This window comes from Apiospora marii, assembly GCF_038362585.1.
Source record: "Apiospora marii strain CBS 49790 chromosome Unknown utg000001l_segment0_segment0, whole genome shotgun sequence".
NCBI classification, from domain to species: Eukaryota; Fungi; Ascomycota; class Sordariomycetes; order Amphisphaeriales; family Apiosporaceae; genus Apiospora; species Apiospora marii.
The window spans coordinates 275,434-291,652 of record NW_027117372.1 but is presented as its reverse complement, the minus strand read 5'-3'; the positions used below and the strand labels follow the sequence as shown (position 1 = coordinate 291,652).

Below are 16,219 nucleotides of genomic sequence, written 5' to 3'. Positions count from 1 at the left end.
GTACAGGCGAAACCCGCTTTGGGGGTCGCTAGGCCAAGCAGGGATACTGCTAACCTCAGCTCCATGCCTCTCCCGCCAATCAAATGCATCACCGCCAAGAAATTTGGGGTCCGCCAGCCCTACATGGCCGCTAATAGCGTGAGTGGGCACCATCTCCTCCCGGCCGCTGAACCCAAAGTTTTAGTCAGTGAAAGAGTGCATGGCCATCATGCCGTGAAACCATTACCCGTAATCGCGAAAGGCCGAGGACGAGGGAGGAAAGGCGAACCGCTCAGGCACCAGGATGACTGATATAAAACGTCCATCCAAATCACCAAGGGCAAAAGTTATTCAATTCAATCTTCAACCAAACTGAGAACCGACAATCTTACCTATCTCATCAAGTCATACCTTTACTTCTGGCCACATGTGCACCGCTGCAAAACGCTCCATCTCCGAGCTAGCTAGACTTCGGCAACCCCTTCTGTCTCACTCCTCAATCAGCAATCATCACCACACCATTCCAGGACAACCCTTCAACTTCCTCAAGTCACCAACTGCTTCCTGCATTGGCAAGGATTTCAAGAAGCACTTCTCGTCCTCGTCGTTACTTCGTCGCAACAGCACCACCAACATGCACGCCGCCCGAGTCCAGAACTGGTCCGAGGGCCCCCGCTACATCGCCGTCGACGCCCCACCCGAACCCACCGCCGACGAACTGCAACTCCGCGTCCTCGCGGCCGGGGCCCACAACGTCGTCCGGTCCCGCGCGAGGGGGACGCACTACTCCGCCAAGGCCCTGCCGCACACGCCCGGCATGGACTGCGTCGCGCGCGACGAGGCCACGGGTCAACTGTACTACGTCGCCTCCCTGGCCGACAACTTCGGCACCTTTGTCGAGTACATCAACGTCCCCAAGAAGGGCAGCACCCTGCTGGTCCCCCTCCCCGAGGGCGCCGACCCCGTCGCCGTCGCGGGCAGCGTCAACCCCGCCATGAGCAGCTGGATGGCCATCGCGGCCCGCACCACCGACTTGCCGCAGGACTGGACCTGCCTGATCCTCGGCGCCACCAGCGCGAGCGGTCGTCTGGCCGTGCACGCCGCCAAGGCCCTGGGCGCCAAGAAGGTCGTCGGCGCCGCGCGCGGCGAGGCCACCCTCCGGACCGTCGAGGGGCTGGACGAGTGCGTCGTCTTCGACGCCGCCGAGCAGGACCCGCAGCTGCTCAACGCGGCGGGCGCCGACGTGGTGCTCGACTACGTCTACGGCGACGTCGCCGAGCGGTTCTTTGCCAACTTCCGCAACCCGGGCAAGCCCGTGCAGTACGTGCAGATCGGCACGTTGTCGGGCAAGGACGGCGTCGCCCTGCCGTCCGGGATCCTGCGCGCGACCGACTTGACGATCCGCGGCGCCGGCGGCGGCAGTTGGGGGATGGGGCAGCTTATGAAGGAGTTGCCGGTGCTGGTGCCCCGGCTCGTGGGGTGGCCGGTCTTGCCAACGACTAAGGTGGAGTTGAAGGATATTGAGGAGACGTGGGTGAATAAGTCGTTGGAGGGGCGGGTGGTTTATGTCATTTGATTTTGGGGGACGGTGCTTTGGGGGTTGCGGGAGTTTCGGGGAACCTACTACAATAGAATTTGAGCATACACGTCTAAATGCAATACCCACCTCACATTGAAATCAATTTACGGACCTGTGTGAAACAAATGCCAATCTGTTCTGCTTGCTACCCGCCATAAAAGCCGCCCCCTATCCTGGCAATGGAGCTTCAGTCATCAATGATGGATGCGAAGCGCCGCGATCATTTCCCTCGAGCGTCGTCATGGAGGATTGGCTCCGAACTATTAGCCTGAATGTTGATCAGTGGGATTGCGGATCTTCCCGTGGCGGGGGCCTGGGTTCGCCTGTAAGACGTGCATCACCATGACGCTCCGCAGACGACATGGGATGGATCTCCAATTCTTCTTCAATCCAAAGCCCTCCTGCGGGGGCGACACCGAAATTTCTATTGAACCAATTACTTGTATCTTTGATCAACTGATGCCTTGAATGTGACAACGGGCACGATCTCCCTTGAGCCCTCTTAGTAACGATTACACCTAGTGAAGATGAGCACTCGCGGGATTGACACCGGTACCGGCCGACCGGAGGACTACATATCCCGGGTGGAGACAAACACCGGACTGAAAGGCAATGATGACGGTCCTAAGATGCCCGATCTTAGGAATGTGAGGAGTGAGCCGCCACCACAGGTACGTCCAAGCGCTCATAAGACCCCATGAAACCAATCGACTTCTCACGAACAGCAACTAGACCAAGCCTCGCCGCGGCAGCTTCCTGGACACCGTCAAGGAAGCCCTCAAGCCCGGCGACATCCGCGCCGGAAAGGCCAGCCAAGGCGCCTGGGAGGGGCAGCTGATGGAGAGCACCTCCTCGATGACCGCCGGGCCCCACAAGCAGAGCAGCAAGCAGACCAGTAGCAACCACCACCACCACCAAGAGGACGGCACCAAGCTCTTCGACGCCCCGCTGTCGGTGCCCGAGCACCACCATGCCCGCGAGCGGCACCGCAGCCACGGCGTCATGGACCACCTGCTGGGCCGCAGCCGGGCCCACGACGACCCGAGCGGCATCATCGGGTCGCGCCGGGACCGGGCCGCGCTGGGTAGCAGCAGCGGCACCAGCACCGCCACCAAGAAGAGCACGGGGCCGCCCGGGGGGCTCAACGAGGACGACGACGGCAGCTACACGTTCGACGTGCCGCGCGGCAGCCGGGAGGACCCGAGGCGCAGCGCGGTCGACGCGGTGCCGCGGGCGTCGGCGCTGGATATGGATGAGGGGATGAACCATGCCTACTCGGTACGTTTTTCTTTTCCTTGGTTGTCGCTACTTAATTGGGGTATACCGCCAGGTCGACTTACAGAATATGTACTGATTGTATTTCTTGAACCAGACGAGAGATCATGCCAAGGGGGCGAGCAAGGATACTGGCGGCGCTCAGCAATCCAAGAATGCTGCGTCGTCTAGCCAATACTTGACGGACTCTGGTCTCTACGAGTAGATCAGCTGTCAGCGGGATAATGGGAAAGGTGTTTTCCTGCTGGAAATGACGGTGAAATGGCTTGATATATACATGGCCAAGGCGAATACATACATGGGAAAGGAGATGCAGGGTCCGGGAAGCCCGCTGCTTTAGCAAATTGCTGGATGTTGGGCTCGACTCAAAATGCATTGGATGGGAAAAGGGACTTATACTGCTGATGTATCGCAGAAGTTGAACTGTCTATTGAAACTAATGGGCATATTGTGGACATGGGTTGGTCCATGGTGCTTTACCTATCGACTCTCGGTGTCAGCATTTACTCCTTTTTGGGTGAATAGAATGTCTCGGGAGGGAATAGTGGAAATTTCTGGAACAAGCGGTTATTCCATCCCTTTTGGGACACTGAACTAACGTGGAATAAACGCTAGAACAGGAAGGAGTAAACACCGAAAGTCGCTTACCTATGTTGGTCGAGTGTTTGGTCTTCGTAAGGTTTGGTTGATGATAGCTACATAGGTACATCGTCCCACTTCCACCAAAACCTCCGCATCCCACAGCAACTTCTTCCATTGCGAACCTGATAGCTTCCCTGCTTGCCCCCGGCCGACCAAGGCCAAGTCGAACTCACGTTGTCCGGGATTGCTCTTGCGGCACCCGGCTGTAGATGTGATTTAGGTGGTGTGGCGAGATCTGGACGCACCATTGCCTCGCAATTGCACATTGCATCCTTCGGGTCACCAGGGAACAGCCTGGGACAGAGCCTGGAATGGGGATTAGACAGGCAGGCAGCCCAGTCACGTACATCTTGAGGGTAGCGCGTGACCCGTTCCTGCCGTTCAATTCGTGCACTTTCCTCACGCTCCCACCGCTTGCGTTTTGGCAACAGCCAAAACCAAAGTTCTCGAGGAAGGCGCCCGCGACGCCTGTCTCGGCCTTGGGCCTTTCCTGGATTTCAGACACAGCTACATGTGCTTTTCCGTCCATCTCAATCTGGCCAACTCTCTTCTATCTTTTGTTCCAACTTTCTGGCCGCACAGCTTTGGATGCATGCTTTCGCCACATCATCATCATCATCATACAAACAGACACCCATTGCTCAGTATTCAGACTGCGGTTCATTCTCTACCAATCACTCTTTTCACCATTGCAACTTTGCCAGTGTTCCTTTAACCATCACATTCATACCGAGACAAACCGGACATGGAGAGCCAGAGTAGCCAGAGGGCCGCCAGGATTGCGAAAGCCAAAGATGACGTCTACACCGTAAGTGCAAACGGCCGCGTCCGCCAACGAATCCTCCAACTGACAGCTGCGCAAGGGCTTGGAAACTCTTTTGCAATTTTGTCGCATGGAGTCGGACAACTACGTCCAGATTCTAAACCTGTTTAACAGCGACAAGAAAGTGCATACCAAGAATGATGTGGCCCATCCCAGGAACCTTGAACGTTTTTTCTGGCGATCCGACAACAACCATCCGCCACCCCAGGCCGGCCCGTCCGCCTCCGCCTCTCTTATTGATCTGCAGCAAGGAATGAGGTAAGTAGTCGTTCTATCGAACCCAACCCACTTGGGGGCCGAAGCACTGATTGACCCAACCCAGCAACATGCCCGTCAGTAACTGGGGGCACAACCCACCCAATGGAACCCCGGTCCAACCGAACGGTAGCACCTGGTCCGGCCCACCTCAGTCCAAGATTGTCTGCCCCTGGTTCCTGTCCCAGAAGCGGTGCCCCATGCAGGAGAGTGGGCATTGCGCCTGGATCCACGAGGATATCCCCGGAGGCATCAAGCATAATCTCATCTGCCCCTTCTGGACCTCGCTTAGCTGCCAGAAGGGTCCAATGGCATGCCAATTTGCCCACTACTGGTACGTTTACGAACCCTGATGCATCGAGTATATGCTGATCTCTCTCTTCCTGGTACAGGGCACCTCATAAGCAGGTTGCGCCATATATGGGCGCATATTACGATTAGTTCATGGGAGGAGATGGAGTTCATAGGAGGAGATGGAGGGCATGGAAGTGGATGCACCCAGCGTAAACTTTGAACCAACTATTATCATGATCAGCTTGCTGGTTGTTATTTGACTTTATAGACAATTAAGCGAACCGATTATCATATACCTCACCGCCTCTGCCGAAGCAACAGTTCCAACATCCTGCTGGACACGGGATACCTTGATAGCCGTGAGCACTTCGGACTCAATACGCCCGACAGCCAACGATTCCAGCAAAGAGAGGTGCTTCATTGCGCACCCCTGAAGACGGAGGGATACGAAAGCACTGTTTCCACGGGAAGCCAGAGATTCGTTGCGTACGATTATGGCGGCGTGCTCGTGGGGACTCGCGACAACCTCACCGAGTACAACTTTACGTATCGTGTGGAAGACCTGGACTTCCAGTACCGAAAGCAGGGGACGGGGCGTCCAGTGGTGGACTTCCGGGTCGCGTGAGTGACCACGAGGCTTTTCACACGCACCCACTGACATCCCCACCTTCAGATCCGAGCACTCGTACACGGTACAAAACAAACCGGCCCAGAGCGTAACCTTCATGCCCAAGCCGGAACTCCAGCGGCCGGACGGAGACGTGGAACTCATGTTTCTCTCGGGAAACGGTGTCCACTTTGATAGGAAAATGGCGGACGCATGGTACCGGGCCACCGTACCCTCGACCAAGGCCCAGATAAGTACCTTGCAGGATCCCATCAGCCTGTACAAGTTCGAGACGGCGGCGTCCCCCATGGGCTGCGTGAGGCAGTGGCAATGGTGCAACCCGTCGCTGCCGAAAGACCGGGCCTGCGGGCCGCTGGCCAGCTACTACGACTCCTTTGTCGCGGCGGCGCCCCTGTTCGGCATCACCGAGGGGGAGCTGGACCGAGATCGGCAGTCGGCCCAGGACCCCCGGGGCAGCGCGGCGATCTGGGCCAACATGATCTTGAGCAGCAACCCCCAGCAGCTGAACGACTTCCTCATCTACGCCCGGTCCGGCGCGCTGGCGTCCAAGGGCCTGGTCTTCAGCGCGGTGGCCCTGGGGCTCCCGGACGACCAGTGGAAGCGCGACGTTGTCAAGTGGTGGAGCATGATCATGGCGACGTGGCAGATGGCCTACATCAACGCTGTGCGCGGGCCGAACGTGCCCGAGTTCCAAGAGCTGCGAACGTACCCTGTCAATGACACGGAGAAGACCTTCTGCGAGAACCAGGTCAGTATTACCCACGAATAAGTCCCGGTGGACTACAACCGCCCGTCTGTGGCCGGATACGTACTTACTTGAACGTTGGCCCAGAAAATCTTGAGTACCGCGCACACGTCTTTCAGCATGTTTGGGCTCTGCTTCACCCTCGCCACAGGCGCGCTCATCATCATCATCTCCTACGTCCTGGACCCCCTCTTCGAGTGCCTGCACGCGCGGTACCGCCACAAGTCGTACCAGCACCTCGAGTGGCGCTCCAACGCCACGCTGCAGATCCACCGCCTGGCCGAGGAGCAGGTCGGGTTCAGCACGTGGGAGAACTGCACCGCGCTCGTCCCCACGACGACGGGCGGCGCCGACGACGCCGTCATGTCCCGGCTCGACATCACGGACCCGACGCATCCTAAGCTAAGGCGGCCCGTCAGCAAGACGTCGGGGCTGCCGCTGGATGAGTTGTGCGAAGGGGGCGGCGAGGAGCAGGACAAAGGGGAGGGGGAGGAGGAGAGGTATTACGCCTCGAATAAGACCGAGTTCGGGAGCGTCGCGAGCTCCGTCTCCACTGTCGATACGGTGGGGGTCGATCCGAGATACGGGGCTTTTGCGCAGAACCGCGGGTACGAGGCCAGTCCGGTGTCTGCGTCCACGTACGAGGTCAGCCCGTTGGAGGGCCATCAGACGCCGTCGGATCTGGCGTACATGACGCGGATACATTCACATCAACCGCAGGAATCGGGAGGCGGGTCTCAAGACGCCGTACGATCGTCGTAGTATGATTAAAAGGACCGCGATTATTCAATCTGAAAATATTTGAAGCAATCGTTGCTCATATCTACAAAGAACAAGATTGTTGTTCGTTGGGCGAGAGCGGCTTTGGCAAATGCCGAACTCGACATTTTGCCGAGGGAACTACATGATTGTGAACCATTGTTTAGCGTAGATGGTTCCCAAAAGGAGCCCCAGCATCACAAGCTTGGGTTGCATGTTGCTTATTGCTGCATCTTCTTTTCTTCTTTTTTTTTTCTCGATTCATAAGTACCAAGGTTTCCCGGCAGAAACAAAAGACTCACAAAGAGCGGGTTACCTCACAAATAAAGCTTGTTGCTGCATATGATCAGACCCGAGCGGTTTCCACTCAGCTCCAGTCAGGGCGCGCAAAAGCGCTTTTCTCATTCCACAAACAGTCATCCACGTGATATCAGTCACCAACAGCCAAGGGCCCCAAATTGACTCCAGAAGCACTCTACTGGCACTTTAAAAGGGGAAATCCAGTGGTCTACTATTGTAACTTACCCCTTTGCTGGTCCACCTACTTAACTTTCAGTGCTGCAACACATTCGATATTGTTTAATTACTTAATACTTTTATTTCCCGAGACACTACTCGAAACACACACAAACTACACCATGACCGACAACCCCGAGACCACCCCCAAGATGGGCGTCTACCGCGCTCCCCCGCCGGCCCCCTCCTCCACGACCGGCTTCGCCTCCGGGTCCTCGACCCCGTGGACCTTCGTCGCGGGCTTTTTCAAAACCCCGGAGCGGGAGTGGCTGGACGGCATCCCCCGCGAGCCCGAGGGGTTCGACGACCTGGTCTGGTCCGACGACGGCGACAACAGCGAGGTGACCAACCCGGCCGACGACGACCTCGTCGAGGTCCTGGTGGACGACTACTGGGTCTACCTCGGGACCCGGGCCGACCTGCGGGAGAAGAAGCGGAGGCGGGATGTGCTGCTGGGGAAGTGCGATTAGGTATCTGGCTGGTGGGGGGCGCGAGAGACGGAGGAGGCTTTCCGGGGCGGGGTGTGGATGGATGGAGATGCTAATAGGTAACGGAGAAACGGGACCAAGAGTCGCCTGGCGAAAGGCGTGGTGCGTTTTGGTGGTTTGCTTGGATGGATGGTGTGAAACTTTTCATACCAATGACGGTTGGGCTTTAAAGGATATCGTGAAAGCAATTTCAGTGTCAGTCAGGGATAAGTCGGTCGGCACCCGCGAATGGGTTACCCAGCCACACTATGATGTCCTATTTGTTTTGTGACAGAAACAGCAATACCTCTTCGGCAGATAGCAACTTGATCTCTTTATTTCTTGTGATAATCCTACTGTATTCAATAAAGAAGTTTCTCGAGAAAATATCAAAGCAAGAATGACTTCCTAAAGCAACTTCACAGCATCAAGTGGTGGTAATAGAATCACCAGATCTGAAGCAAATTCGTCAGGTAATCACGAAGCTGGTGGTTTTGTGATTGTACGACCCAAGGAGGATTAGTTTCGCAACCGGCAATGCCATAGCAGTTCGGAGGGGTAGCTTTTACCTCAAGCGATGACAAGGCCGGCGGTGGGATGACGGCCGGTTATGTGGGGCCGGCCCGTGGTTGTGCCCCGATTAGGCCAGTCTTTTTCGGGGATTCCAGCTGTTGCACCCGCCCTAAATCCCACTGGTTACTCCGTTGATTCCGCTTGCCCAGTCTAATTATCGCCTACCCACTGGAACCAACGATTATTCCACCATTTATCACATCCGAATAATCGTACAACACTACTTCCAACATGATGATCAGCCTCCAGCAAGCCATCGACCACCTGGCGAGCCCCTTCAGGGGCCGCAAGCAGATCCTCCCCGTCGCCGCCGCCCGCCGCATCCGCCGCGCCTGGGTCACGGACCCCCTCCTGACCGCCTACGAACTGGTCGCCCAGCTCCTGGAGAAGGCCGCCAAGAAGAAGCAGCGCAACATGGGCCGGGCCCGGTTCATGGAGCCCGAGGGCGGCCGACGCTTCTGGCGCGCCGTCGCCCGCGAGGTCAGCTGGGCCGAGAATCTGGAGACGACCGACCTCATCCTCCTCACCTCTCTCTGCGCGCGCCACTACCTCCACGGCACCAACTCCGACGACGACGAGCGCGTCAAAAACATGATTCAGTCCGCTAAGAAGTGGTGCGATCTCCTTGTCCCGGACGAGCTGCGATCCATCGACGGCCGCGTTTCTTACCCGAACATCACGAACGAGGACATCCCCCAGCGCGACTCCGAAAAACACGAGTCCGCAGGCGTCCGCGTCGCCGCCGGCGCCGGGGGCGGCAGCTCCAGCCATAGACGCAGCGACGAGTTCCGCGAGACCTGCAACAGCGAGATTCCTTCACCCAGTACCGCCAGCACCGATAGTAGCAGTTCCGACGACACGTTCGTGTCCGAGCGAGAAGCCAATCGCTTGCGCCAGCAGGCCACCGCGCGCTGGAACGCCATCCGCCGATTCTCGGGGGACACCACCGTCGTCGAGCCCGACCAGCAACAGCCCCAGCCTAGACGCGGCCGGTTCCGGGAGCACTTTGATTAGGAGGATGGAATAATGGCTAGGAATGGCTTGGCGTAAGAACACTGGACGACAGCAATTGGTATTTGAGAAATGGAGGCGTTTAGCAAGGCGTTGGTTGGTTGGATTTTCGGTCGGATCATCCGGAGTGGTTCATTCCACTAGTTCAGTTCAGTCAGTGGGCAGCAATTCAATTCGATCCATTATGCCACTCAAAATGAACAGTTATGCCAATCAGTAAATGGTTATGCTCATGGGATCATTAGTTGACGCCACGGAGGTGCTATTTTGCCCCGGGCGCAGGTGAAGCCGAGTCGTGAGTCGTGATGCGATCTCTATTGCGATTTCTCGGGGGTGCTAGCGAACCCAATCGCGGCCCATCTCCGTCTGATCATTCGGATAGATCAAGCTTGAATCAAAGCTTGGCACAAAGTGTCGTCTGTGCCCCAATTGATGACGGCGAAATGGGATCATCGCGAGGAGCGACAAACTCAGACCTGTTTGCGCGGGCGCGCGATAGTCGCAGGCTTTGGTGGCATTGGTCATCTGATCCCGTCAGTGCAAGACATGTCGTAGATTTGACAGGAATGACACCAGGAACGAGATCAAGAGGTTAGGCCTCCTAATGACTGCCCAGAACCAACGGTCGCGACAGCCCAAAAGGCACATCACGTGATCCACAGCGGTTGCCCCTTCGCTAGGATGCTTGCCGGCTTGGCGCTGAAAGCTTGGGTCGTCGTCCGAATGCGAAACGTCCCACCATTTCGACCCCTCCTCCACTCTCCCACCCTCTCCTCCTAGCAGAGACCCTTTTTCACATGCCGTTTCCGGGACTTGCCCACTGCGCTGCAGTGCGACCTGGCTGAGGCGATTGGCGTCTCAGGTCCAGGCCTCAGCCAACCACAGCTTTGCACGGGCAATGAGAAGATCTGAGATGTGCGCAATTGCGCCCGCGTCACAATTCTTGTTCCTAGAACTTAGAACTGAACTGTACGCGTGGTCCTGCCCATTCCCTTGCAGTAGCCGCTTCGCTTCGGACGGATCGCGCCCGTTTTTTCCAAGATTTGCGATGCTTTGTGGTGCAGTAGCCCTGCAGTAGTCTATTTGCGTACTGACCTTGCGCAACGCCTCAAGGTTCATCCCAGGCCCTGCTCCTCTTCGGATCGCTGATGAATGAGGAGAAACAGAGATGGCAGATGGAAGCTCCGCCCGTCTTGCCGTCCGCTAAAATGGGAGGGGGAGGTCGCGATATATGCGACGCCATTAATGCCCAGCATCGTGCAGTCCACGGACCATTTGCCAAGTAGATCAGGGGACCAGGGGTGGTTCGTTTGATTGTTTCTTCTTTTCACGTCACTCTTCGTTCCATCCAGTCTAATCTTTCCCATTTCATATTCTTCTTTTCCGAAATCTACTTGATTTTGAATTGCATGTGTCTACTGGATAGAGAGGAGTAGACGATTCAAGGGAACGGCAGAGCCATATCCAGATACCCCACATTACACACCTCACCATGTCGTTGACGACAGCCCCCATGAAATGTCTGGACGAGAAGAAGGGCCAGGAGCAGACCAAGTCGGCATGGTTCCAGTTCCTCAAGGTGAGTCCCCAGATGTCACGAACAGCCCTGCTGGGTATACTGTGTATGCCCTCGTGAGCGAGCCAGCCAGCTAACGACCCCACCTTTCGCGCCCGCCCACAGTCCGTCATGACCTTCAAGGGCGACCTGACCTCCCTGACCGCGCCGCCCTTCCTGCTGGCCCCGACCAGCATCATCGAGTACTCGGCGTACTGGGCCGAGCACCCCAAGCTCTTCGTCGCGCCCGCGCTGGAGCCGGACCCGGAGCAGCGCGCCCTGAAAGTGCTGCAGTGGTTCCTCAGCACCCTGCGCGAGCAGCACGCCCCCAAGGACGAGAGCGGCCGGCGCAAGAAGCTCAAGCCGCTCAACCCGTTTCTAGGGGAGATCTTCCTGGGCCGCTGGGTGGTCGCCGACGACGCCTCGGTCGGCGTGACCGAGCTCGTCAGCGAGCAGGTGTCGCACCACCCGCCCAAGACGGCGTACAAGATCTTTAACAAGGCGCACGGCATCAGCGTAAGTGTACTCTCATATTAACGCCAAGCCCAATTGCGCCGTGCTACCTTCATGAGGAAGTAACCCGACTGACGCATTGCAACAGCTCGAAGGCCACGTCGCGCCCAAGGCCTACTTCTCCACGACCATCAACATCGAGCGCAAGGGCCACGGCGTGCTGCACATCGACCGCCACGACGAGGACCACCTGATCACCATGCCCAAGGTGCACGTCGAGGGCATCATGACGTTCCAGATCGCGCCCGAGCTGAGCGGCGTCTCGTACATCCACAGCAGCTCCGGCTACGTCTCGCGCGTCGAGTACGCCAGCAAGGGCTGGCTGCTCAAGGGCAAGAGCAACTCCTTCGTCGCGACCCTGGCCCGGTCCTCGGAGCCGTCCAAGCCCCTCTACACCCTCGAGGGGCAGTGGAACAAGGCCTACACCATCAAGAAGGGCGGCGACAAGACGAAAGCGAAAGCGACGGCCACCGTCGACCTGACGGGCCTGCGCCGCACCCCGCTCACGCTCGCGCCCCTCGCCCAACAACACCCCCTCGAGTCCCGCCGCGCCTGGCGCGCCGTCGCGGCCGCCATCGACGCCAACGACATCCTGGCCGTGGGCCGCGAGAAGAGCGCCATCGAGAACGCGCAGCGCGCTCTGCGGCGCGAGGAGCAGGCCGACGGCCGGGTCTGGCCGCGGCGCTTCTTCCGCGAGGTCCTGATCCGCGAGGACCCGGTCCTGGCGCGGTTCGCCGACTGCGACGCGGTGCCGGCGCTCGACGACGGGGCCACCGAGGGCGTGAGCTGGCGGTTCGACGAGGACAAGTACCGCCTCACGCTGCAGAACGCGGCCGAGGGGGTCAAGAGCCCGACGCATACGCGGTTCGATTCGGGGATCGGGATGATTGATGAGGAGATCTTGGTCGCGGCTTAAGGAAGGAATGGAAGGAAAGAGAAGACGATGGAAAAGTTAAGATAATGCTGCTGGTTTGGCGGCATTGGGTAATGCGTAACGGCCGATACAGGTACTGGGTTATGGGATGTCTAGACGACTTCTTGGTGGGTATGGGGAACCAAATTGGGAACAGGGCAACTAGATGTTGACACTTGTGTTTACGGCATGGCGTACAGGTTATCTCCTCCAAGAAGGGGAATGGGGTTTTGTGATTGGGGTTGATATCAGCGAGTTAACTCGAAGATGAAAGTTGAAATATATATAAACGAGATGTATCTACAGATGAAAGTTCAATTATGTGTGATAGAACGTGACAATCTTATGTCAGAGTATCCAAATTCTTCATACCCTCTGACCCGCCTTTCCAGACGGCGGCGAACTCGCCTCGTTATCATCATCCACCGCGAGCTCCGTCCCGGCCTCGCGCCGAATGCGCGCAATCTCCTCGGGCGGCGGCGCCACCCACTTGGCCGACTTGGTCGGCGGCACGCGCTCGACGTACATGGTGTCGATCTCCTCGAGGGTGCGGCCCTGGCCCTCGAGCACGAAGAAGTAGACCAACAAGCCGCCGAGGACGTTGCAGCCGGCGAAGACGTAGCCGTAGCGGAAGTCGATGGCCGAGGTAATGAAGGGCGTGAAGAAGGCGATGAGGAAGTTCCAGGTCCAGTTGCTGGCCGTGGCCAGGGCCATGGCGCGGGCGCGGTACCGGCTCGGGTAGATCTCGGCGATGAGGGTCCAGACCATGGGGCCCCAGGTGGTGGCGTAGCCCAAGATAAACAGGCAGGCGAAGACGATGAGGATGATGCCCGCCTGGGGGGTCGTCTCGGGGGCGTCGCGGTTCAGCTGGAAGTGGCCCACCGAGGCGAAGACCATGAAGCAGACGAACATCCAGACGCTGCCCGTGATGAGCGACTTGCGGCGGCCGTAGTGCTCCACCAGGTACAGGCCGATGAAGGTGACGGAGAAGTTGATGCCGTTGAGGATCATCTGGGTGACGAAGGAGCTGATGGAGACGGACCGGAAGATGGTCTGGAAACATGTCAGCCGCTGATGTTTCGTTTCTCTTCTCCATGGGCATGTCAGCCATTCGGGTGACGTCAATGAAGACTTACCGTCCCGTAGTAGAAGAAGTAGTTGGCGCCCGTCAGCTGCTGGAACATCTGCAGCAGCATGCCCAGCGCGATCCGGTACGCCATCCGGGGGCCCCTGAACATGTCAATGAACTCCTTGACGAAGCCCTGCTTGACCTGGGACTCGGCGCGGAGCTTGGAGCCAATCTCCTCCATCTGGACGTGGACGGCGTAGTGGTTGGCGGGCGCGCCGTAGACGCGCATGAGGGTCCGGCGGGCCTCCTCGATCCGACCGCGGCGGTAGTCGAAGCGGGGCGTCTCGCTGAACATCAGGATGCCCAGGCCGAGCATCAGGGTCCAGATCCAGCCGAGCCCGATGACGATGCGCCACGAGGCCGAGCTCTGCCGCTGGTGGGTGTAGGTGCCGTAGTTGAAGCAGGCGGCGAGGAAGATGCCGAGCGTGATGAAGAGCTGGTAGGTGCAGACCAGCGCGCCGCGGATCCAGGGCGGCGCCGTCTCGGCCTGGTACATGGGCACCAGCAGGCTCAGGGCGCCGACGCCGAACCCGGCCACCAGCCGGCCCACCATGATCTGCTCCCACGCCGTCGCGGCCGCCACCTGGATCACGAACCCCACCGACACGACGACGGTCCACAGGCAGATGGACAGGCGCCGCCCGAGCTTGTCCGCAATGGGCGCCGCCATCAGCGCACCCACGAGGGTGCCGATCGACAGCAGGCCCACGATGAGGCCGGACCGCGTGTTGCTGAAGCCGAATTCGCCGTTGGGCGGCTGCGGGGACCCGAAGCGCTCGAGGAAGTTGGGCATCTCTAGGAATCCGCTGATCTGGCCGGTGTCATATCTGCAAGGGGGAGAGAGGTCAGTACGCCATCTTCATCACTCAATCGCACTCGCACACAGGGTGAAAAGCATACCCGAAGATCAAACCACCCATCGAGACAAGGGCGCCCATAGCTATGGACCGCCCCGTCAGGCGCTTCAGCGGGGAGTAGTCGAGGGTGTCGGCGGTGGACGGGCCATCGACGTGGCTCGCGGCTTTCTCCGGCTCGTTCTTGTCGACGTTGGCATGGTCAAACGTGACGTGCGTGCTCATGCCCAACATGATGGGTAAGCAGCACTCTAGGCGGTTTTATGCGGCTAATTGGTCCGATTTGTAGGTAATGAACACATGGGAGCAGTTGTCGTGAACGGAAGAAAACAAGAGATCGTGAGGGCTGACATCGTTCAGTATTTATTCAACCGGCCGAGAAGGACTGGTCAGTTCCTGCGCACTCGTTCGTCATGCAATCGCAGTCTCGGACACTTTCCCAGACCCAAGCCATGGAGCTGGGACCGGCGCATGGTTCTGGCTCCCATCGGTCTTGACCCACTCCACCAACATCTCATCTTATCCTCCCTCTGCGACGGAGATCTGCCAGGCTAGCCAGGCGGGGAATCGGCCGCCGAGGCATTTTTTCGAAATGGTAATGCAGGGGAACATGCTTTCGCGGTGCATGTTGCCCATGTCAGTAGGAACGCTGGGAAGCTTATCCACCGACAAGCTTTAGGGCGTCGCGAAGCGCGTCATCGGTTTTGCGGGTTGGGGGAGGCTAGGCGTCCGGAGAAGTCGGGGTCCCCACGATAGATTGGCCGTCGGTGGTCTCCAAAATTCTCTCCTTACGTCATCTCGGCCACCTCCAGGCATCGCTTGGAGGCGGCAGCTCCATAGACAAGCCTGGTGTTACCCCAGAGTTCCGACTTTCTATTGCATATACGGCAAATTCTCCGTCGCAGAGTCGCGGGGTTTCTGTTGCTTCTCTGGAGACATTCGGTCCGTTTTCATGATCGTCCTCACCGCTGTCAGTAAGCATTTCTGGCACATGAGCATCCGTTGCCGCCGGACTACTGCAATCTCGAGTCAATCCACCTCCACGTCACGATACGGCTGACCTCGGTTAATGCGCTCGAGCTTTTCGCGGCAGTTGCAGATGAGTGGTGAAACGTGAGCCCGAGTAAGGGATAATCATGGTCGTTTTTCCGATACCATTGTTGTGCTGTCAACTTTTCTTCAAGGACGAAAAACTTCGCTGGGTGTTTGGTGTTTAATTGGGGAAATGGGGAATTTGGGGGAATTTGGGGCTTTCCTTCAACCCCCTCACACCTGAAAGCCCGGAGTGTGGGGGGCATTTCCCCAGCTCCAGCGCTACGACTGGCTACAATCAACAGTCCAATTGATCTCAAAATCAATACTCTAGTACATGCGACCCGCCCATTCAATGGGAGTCTGCATGCTTTTTGTTTTCGCTGATGTGTCTTATTTTTCACTTAAGTGTACATTACTGCTGGTTCTTCGACACCTGACGCCAGATTGAGGGCGTTGATGGCCCAAGTCGCAAGTGACCAACTGCACCAAGGACTGGAATCCCAGCCCCATAGCATTCCCCAACTCTCAGATGGTGGGGGAGCTCCTCGCAGCCCCTTAAACAAGTTCAGATCATGAAAAGCCTGTCTTTTCAATTATTCTGGTCTTGGTCGAATATGATGCAAAATTGTGCCGCTCCGTAACCCGTTCAAAACATATTATGCCCCGCGCGGACT

The 16,219-nt window shown here is 57.8% G+C and overlaps 7 protein-coding genes across 7 annotated transcripts; 6 read left to right on the top strand and 1 right to left on the bottom strand.

The window, feature by feature from the left end:
• Positions 1-613: 613 nt before the first annotated feature.
• PG985_000095 (NADPH-dependent quinone reductase tdiC) lies at positions 614-1,555 on the top strand (the record flags this gene model as incomplete). Its single annotated transcript, XM_066819864.1, has 1 exon — positions 614-1,555. The coding sequence occupies one exon, from the start codon at positions 614-616 to the stop codon at positions 1,553-1,555; it is 942 nt and encodes a 313-aa protein (XP_066690743.1).
• Positions 1,556-2,085: 530 nt separating this feature from the next.
• On the top strand, positions 2,086-3,038 carry PG985_000094 (uncharacterized protein; the record flags this gene model as incomplete). The annotated part of the gene is made up of 3 exons (XM_066819863.1): positions 2,086-2,229; positions 2,291-2,836; positions 2,931-3,038. The coding sequence occupies 3 exons, from the start codon at positions 2,086-2,088 to the stop codon at positions 3,036-3,038; spliced, it is 798 nt and encodes a 265-aa protein (XP_066690742.1).
• A 1,586-nt stretch (positions 3,039-4,624) lies between these two features.
• Positions 4,625-6,982, top strand: PG985_000093 (uncharacterized protein; the record flags this gene model as incomplete). The annotated part of the gene is made up of 4 exons (XM_066819862.1): positions 4,625-4,887; positions 5,169-5,468; positions 5,521-6,223; positions 6,308-6,982. The coding sequence occupies 4 exons, from the start codon at positions 4,625-4,627 to the stop codon at positions 6,980-6,982; spliced, it is 1,941 nt and encodes a 646-aa protein (XP_066690741.1).
• Positions 6,983-7,617: 635 nt separating this feature from the next.
• On the top strand, positions 7,618-7,965 carry PG985_000092 (uncharacterized protein; the record flags this gene model as incomplete). Its single annotated transcript, XM_066819861.1, has 1 exon — positions 7,618-7,965. One exon carries the CDS (start codon positions 7,618-7,620, stop codon positions 7,963-7,965), a length of 348 nt encoding a protein of 115 aa, XP_066690740.1.
• An 801-nt stretch (positions 7,966-8,766) lies between these two features.
• Positions 8,767-9,549, top strand: PG985_000091 (uncharacterized protein; the record flags this gene model as incomplete). Its single annotated transcript, XM_066819860.1, has 1 exon — positions 8,767-9,549. The coding sequence occupies one exon, from the start codon at positions 8,767-8,769 to the stop codon at positions 9,547-9,549; it is 783 nt and encodes a 260-aa protein (XP_066690739.1).
• A 1,489-nt stretch (positions 9,550-11,038) lies between these two features.
• Positions 11,039-12,530, top strand: PG985_000090 (oxysterol binding protein; the record flags this gene model as incomplete). The annotated part of the gene is made up of 3 exons (XM_066819859.1): positions 11,039-11,125; positions 11,228-11,617; positions 11,703-12,530. 3 exons carry the CDS (start codon positions 11,039-11,041, stop codon positions 12,528-12,530), a joined length of 1,305 nt encoding a protein of 434 aa, XP_066690738.1.
• Positions 12,531-12,893: 363 nt separating this feature from the next.
• Positions 12,894-14,744, bottom strand: PG985_000089 (uncharacterized protein; the record flags this gene model as incomplete). The annotated part of the gene is made up of 3 exons (XM_066819858.1): positions 12,894-13,580; positions 13,664-14,483; positions 14,557-14,744. The coding sequence occupies 3 exons, from the start codon at positions 14,742-14,744 to the stop codon at positions 12,894-12,896; spliced, it is 1,695 nt and encodes a 564-aa protein (XP_066690737.1).
• Positions 14,745-16,219: the final 1,475 nt, after the last annotated feature.